This window comes from Austrofundulus limnaeus, unplaced genomic scaffold, assembly GCF_001266775.1.
Source record: "Austrofundulus limnaeus strain Quisiro unplaced genomic scaffold, Austrofundulus_limnaeus-1.0 Scaffold1213, whole genome shotgun sequence".
Lineage (NCBI taxonomy): Eukaryota > Metazoa > Chordata > Actinopteri > Cyprinodontiformes > Rivulidae > Austrofundulus > Austrofundulus limnaeus.
Genome location: NW_013953615.1, coordinates 6,309 through 12,309, shown reverse-complemented (window position 1 = coordinate 12,309; position 6,001 = coordinate 6,309). Strand labels below are relative to the sequence as shown.

Genomic DNA, 6,001 nt, shown 5'->3' with positions numbered 1-6,001 from the left:
TGACTTTACTGACCAATTGCAAACTAACTGAAAGGAGAATTTGAGGATGACATGGCTATGTGTAAAGTATGCGTGCATAGGAACTGTGATCTAAATCAAAGTCTGCTGAAAAGTGTGAAGGGGCAAGTATGCTCCATCACAGTCCATTTTGCTGAATTCTTGCCTGCTAATTTAGTGTTTATAAGAGGTTAAAAACGCTGTTTCTGTGCACAAAATACCACGTAGAGCTCAGCTGTTGTTTGCTAGCGATGCTCAGCTGAGGAATGTGACTTTTCATGTTTAGTCAACGTTACACACAAAAGTTTATTACAACTGGCGCTTTGAGGGCAAAATGCTCATGTGGCCCTTGTTGAAAATGAGTGTGACACATCTGCTCTACACTGATGATGCCATCAGTCTTTGAAGCACACATATCAGTTGTGTTCTGATGTAAACAGAAGACAACTGTTGTTTGTATGAAACACARAAACACTGTTTTATTAGCAGGTTTTTAGACGCACTGTTGCACTTTGCAATCTGCCATTCCCAGGCAATGACGGTTTGTTCAGAACCAGTGATTACTCTATATAGATTTTTGTGTAATATGAAGTTATCCACTAAAATAACTTATGTGCTCCTCTGTGTCAAACTTCATCTACGAGGCTCCTGATTACGAAGGTCATGATATCAAGCATAATGAGCAACACARACTCTTAACAAGCACATTAGCCAGGCAATAAAGTAATATAAATGATTAGTTAATAACAAATGAGTTTGGACTACAGAGCAACTTATGAACAGCGGTCGAGTCATTCTGTCTATTCTCACATCGTCAAAATGTGAGGGAACAAAGAAGCAGACATTAGCCCGCCGTTCCCTTTATGAATGTGATCTTTGTCAGATGGTGATCATCACAGTAATGGTGGCAGTTAGTAAACAAGATGTAGAAATGGAGTGCCAGCAGCTACAGCAAACACACACACACACTCACAGAGAGAACCAGCCATGCAGTAATTCAAAGACACTGTAATGACCCAACCATGCCAGGAAAACACAACCACAAAAGACAAAGAAAGCACCCAACTGTACTCTGTGGCCAGGATGTGTGTGAATCCGTGCTTTTTTTTTGTGCACGTGAATGTGGACTTTAAAGTTAAAACTATTAAAAAATAGTTCAAATCTTCTGAAGTAGGGTTCTTTAGAAAGGTTATAAACAATTAATATCTTTTCTGTCATACATAGCTCTTCAAACAAACCCAGAAATAGAGATTTGTTCTGACTAGACTGCCAAGCCAAATCAAGTGGGGCCGAGTGCTGCCATCATAAAACAAGTCAAATGTCTAAAACTGCAAAACAGTTCATGATATCGTCAAAATGTATGGCTATTTGTAAGCACAAAACGGTGTCAGTAGCCAACATTGGCACTTCCAAATGCAGGATTTCAGCAAAGATATCATAATATGTCTACAAGGTTGCAAAGCTGACAYTGATGTGAAAGTTTAAAACATAGCATTTGCACTAACTGTTATTAAATTTAAGACAACAGCAACTTTGTCCTTGTCTCCTATTGAACTAACCACCAACTTGTCAATTTAGTCAGAAATTAACTTTTTCTTTCTCCAAAAAGACACAATTTAAGGTTTTTCACAGGTTTGAACCTTTTTAGAACCCCACTTCAAATAATCCCTTTACCAAACATTGGACTAAATTTATTAGCTGTTAAAGGGATCCATGATTAGTTGTAACATTAGACTTTATTTAATAAACATTTATATAAACTGTAAATTAAAGACTGTACAAATACTGTAGGATGTTCAGTTTTTATCGTTTTTAAACTTAAAATGATAAGCTCAGCGCTACACATTCTCCTCTCGTCACTGAGGTCCTCCATCCAAATGACAGAGAGGGGAACACAAAAAGGACTCAGCCTGTAACTGAAAATATACGGAGCCCGAGAGGGGACATGGGGGGATTTTTTTCTTTTGCGTTACCTCGCAATATTGTTTTGCGCTCCCATGTAAAAAATAGTTTTGTATATGAACTAAATTAAATCAGACTTTTATTTTGAAATATCCGGTTACCAAAACAGGATGTTTCGCTGCAAGTTCATGAAATTGATATTGATGTTGCGTGGCTGCACTGTGTTAAAATATTGGCATATGATATACTTCCATGCGTGGCTGTGTGATATATTCATTCTGAAGCTGAATTAAATCAGTAGGCTAACTCACTAATGGTGAGCAGGTAAATTTGTTAATAAACCGGCAGGCACAACCGTGTTGAACGACTTTTGCGAGGTAACGCAGTACTTTTGCATGGGAACGAAAAAAACAAAACAAAAAAAATCCCCCATGTCCCTTCGCGGGCTCCGTAGAAAATATGGATGGAGGACCTCAGTTTAGCTTGTTAGCTTGTTGCGCTAGCGCCGACCTAATACATATAAGGCAATATAGCGTCGGCGCTAGCGCAAAGGCTAACAGGCTAAGCTGAGGTTCTTCTTCCATGAAGCAGCTCTGTTGTCCTCCATCCATATTTTCAGTTCCAGGCTGAGTCATTTCTACCTTCTCCTCTCTGTCAACGCTCTCTGGTTTCATTTAAGAGTCGATCATCAGATATTGTCCAAGATTAACCTTCAGGGTGGATATAGCTCACTCACACCGAGGACCTATCCACGTCATCATTTACCCAGAATGCTTTGTGTGTAAATAAAATGGCTCTGTCAGTGTTAAAATATATTTTAAAAAATTTACTAAACTAAACATCCTACAGTATTTTAGTCGTTATTTTACAGTTAAAATATATGTTTATCAAATAAAGTCTAATGTTACAACTAATCAGGGATCCCTTTAAGAAAACCTTTTAACCTCACCACTTTAATTCTTGCATCAGTTATGTCGTTTAAAATATTACCCCATGGCCTAAACATAAAACTGTGTACCCCATGCAAGTATGTAAAAAATTCTACAAGCTTTAACCGGGTTCTTGTGTTGAATTTAGGTTCACGCCCCCTGGGTTGTATATTTGAACAAACTCGTCAGGCAATAGATCACTTGTCTGTGTGAGAGAGAGAGAGAGAGAGGGCAGTGTCCAAGCTGAACAGCCAGAGCTGAGCAGGAACAGCTGGAGCTCTCAAGATTTCGCTGGAATCTGCTAATGACTGCAAGATTTATCGCACACGTGCGCACCCAAAGCGTAAGAGAACAGAAAACACACAGCATCTCCAGGATAAGCCTTGTCCTGACCGCTGCCGAGCTCACAGGGTTTGGGTTGGTTACCTGAGCAGGAGGCCGCTGCCGTTCTTCGTGGTCCCTCCTACAATCAGTTCCTCCTGCCAGTGCATGTACATCCTGGACAGACCGTGGCAGCCTCCGCTCAGTGCCCGCGCAATGTTGAAAGGCTGGTGCAAAAAAGAAAAAAGAAAAAAAAGCAACAGGCAAATATTAAGACTATTAAAGTAATCAGCCAGGTTTACACTTGACTCYTGAAAAGTGTGTACAGTGGTTAGTAGTGCACCAACCTTAGTCGAGTTCTTATTGGGTGCAGTGAGGGGGCAATCAGGGTCAGCAGGGTTCAGGCAGGGTCTATCCATGTAGCCGTGTCCAACGTCTGCCTTTTCCAACATGGCCTCAAAGCCTTCCGTGTGTAATCCTCTCTTTAACTTGCTAATAAACTCCTTGGGGTCAAAATTGGTCCACTGCTTGGAGCCCTCACCTCTGTGAAAGTAAAATTCACATTTTAATCATATTTTTCTGATTTATACATAAGGGAATTGTTCTTTTTTTGTTGGTCCTTTTTTTGAGGTTTTAATACCAGAAAAAAAAAGTATAATTGAGTAATTTTACTGTGGTTGTGTTCGCTAAAGTGACAACTACACAACCTGAATGATGAAAAGGACAATCTTAAGCAGAACTACATCTCACAAATGAATCTGCTATATTAAATGCCTCAGTGTGTCCCTGCAATTGTCTCTTAGAAAAATATATTATGAAACTATTTTAATGAAAGTCTCAGAAATTAATTACTGGACGTACGTCTACAACAAAAAAAGATTTTTTTTTTAAATTGCTCCAGTTCAGAATAGCAGCCATGGCTAAATCGCCCAGCATGTTGCATCCAAACTGCTGAAATCGGATTGGATTGTTGCAGTTTCATGACAAAAATTGCGTCGTTTGGTTCGCCTTGTCGACATTTGCGCACCTTCTTGTTGCAACCCGCTGGCAGAACTTTTGACCCCCTCCACATAAGAACAACCACGTGATCGTGTGTTGTCCGGTTGGCTGCTGAGCGACCATACTGAAGCCTCAACTGACTTAAGCAAAACTCAAAAATGGCTATAAGACAGCTTTTTTTTTAAAGATATTGAGCTAATATCTGATCTTTTTGGATTAGTAGTAGCCGAGATTTCTCCCCAACATAATTTTTGAGTGCTAACAGATCATGAGCAATGCATTCCTTTAAGAAATGCGACTTTTTATTTAAGTATAATTTTCTGTACAAAAACAACAGTTTTTTTTTTTTTTTTTTGGCAGAGCACAGTGGCTCAGTGGTTAGCACCAACACCTCACAGCAAGAAGGTCATGGGTTGGTTCCCTGGTTCGGACCTGTGTGGAGTTTGAATGTTCTCCTCGTGCTTGTGTGGACTTTCTCCGGGTACTCCGGGTTCCCCCACACCACAAAAAACGTACAATAAGTTGCCATCAAATCCAGGCCTCTCTTGAAAAAAAGATCTGAGATCTCAATTAGATTTGCCTGGTAATGGTAAAATAAATAAAAAAACAGTTACTGATTGACTGATAATGCCGTACAATATAGGTTAGATCGTAATTCTTTATAAATGTGTGTATTTGATGTATATTTGTTGTTATAATCTCTCATGCTAAATTTGCAGAACACTTGTGTTACCTAACAAAGCAAATACTGTAAAATGGTCACGTTTTGTTTGTGTTTAGTTGCAATTAACTGCAAATTTTACAACAACTGTCAAACCAACAACAGCAGCAAAAAGAAAAAAAAAACTCTTTCTGTTTTCCATCATGCAATGGCTGATTTCCTCAACCCGGACATCGTCTCTCAATGCTCTCTATTCCTCACACATTCCAGTCTTTCTTTCTCTGAATCTCTCTTTCTCTCCGTCATTCAGACTACATTGTATGTGCCTAACCAGGCTTGGGTTATTATTTCCAGCCTCCCAACCAGAACATAGTAAGAAACCCTTATTTGCCACTTTAAACCCAACAGGCAACACACACACCCTCTGACGACAGCAACGCCCGTCTCACATCCATAACCCACACGTATGCACCACCAGCAACGACGCACACTGTTGCACGGACAAACTCATGCAGAGGTAAAGATCTGCCGAGTATTACTGTAGCAGCAGGCTATTAGCAACAGAACCACCAGACAATGGTGTGAGGCCCAGGGCTGGAGAGAAACTTTTGCCAACGATACGCATGCCAGAGACCACTACAATGGAGCTTTCAGAGGGGACGAGTTCAGGACACACATGCACAAACACTTGCTCTGCTGTGGTGTCTCTTTGGACAGACTGAGGGTGTTAAAGTGGCTTTTTAGTAAAAAGGACAAACACATGGTTGAGAAACCTTACTCCCCACTTTCTTTTGAAAGCAACGTTTTATTTAAAGGGATCCACGATTAGTTGTAACATTAGACTTTATTTGATAAACATTAGAGGTGTGCCAAAAAATCGATTCACATAAGAATCTAGATTCTCATTTACTACGATTCAAGATCGATTTAAAATTTCCCAAAATCGATTCTAAAAAAATAAAACAAACCCGCTGAAGTCTCCCCTGAAGCTGCGGTGAAGTCTCGTGTCATTACAAAATATCGCGAGACTTCACGCAGCAGGTTTTCGGACATACGCATGCGCGAAAAGTTTAGAAACAAATGGAGGAAAGAGAGATTCAAGCGGTCCCGTCTTCTCTGAAGGCAAAAATATGGATACATTTTGGTTTTTACCGAATGCCAGGGAAGACTGAGCTTGATATGAACTTCATAG

General features: G+C 39.9%; 1 protein-coding gene across 1 annotated transcript in view; it reads right to left on the bottom strand.

The window, feature by feature from the left end:
• Positions 1-6,001, bottom strand: part of ptch1 (patched 1) — a gene marked incomplete at its 5' end in the record, with an annotated part of 45,319 nt that overhangs the window by 33,371 nt on the left and 5,947 nt on the right. Inside the window, 2 exon segments of the mRNA XM_014031266.1 lie at positions 3,255-3,376; positions 3,497-3,692. Of these exon segments, the coding sequence (XP_013886720.1) occupies positions 3,255-3,376; positions 3,497-3,692 (318 nt within the window).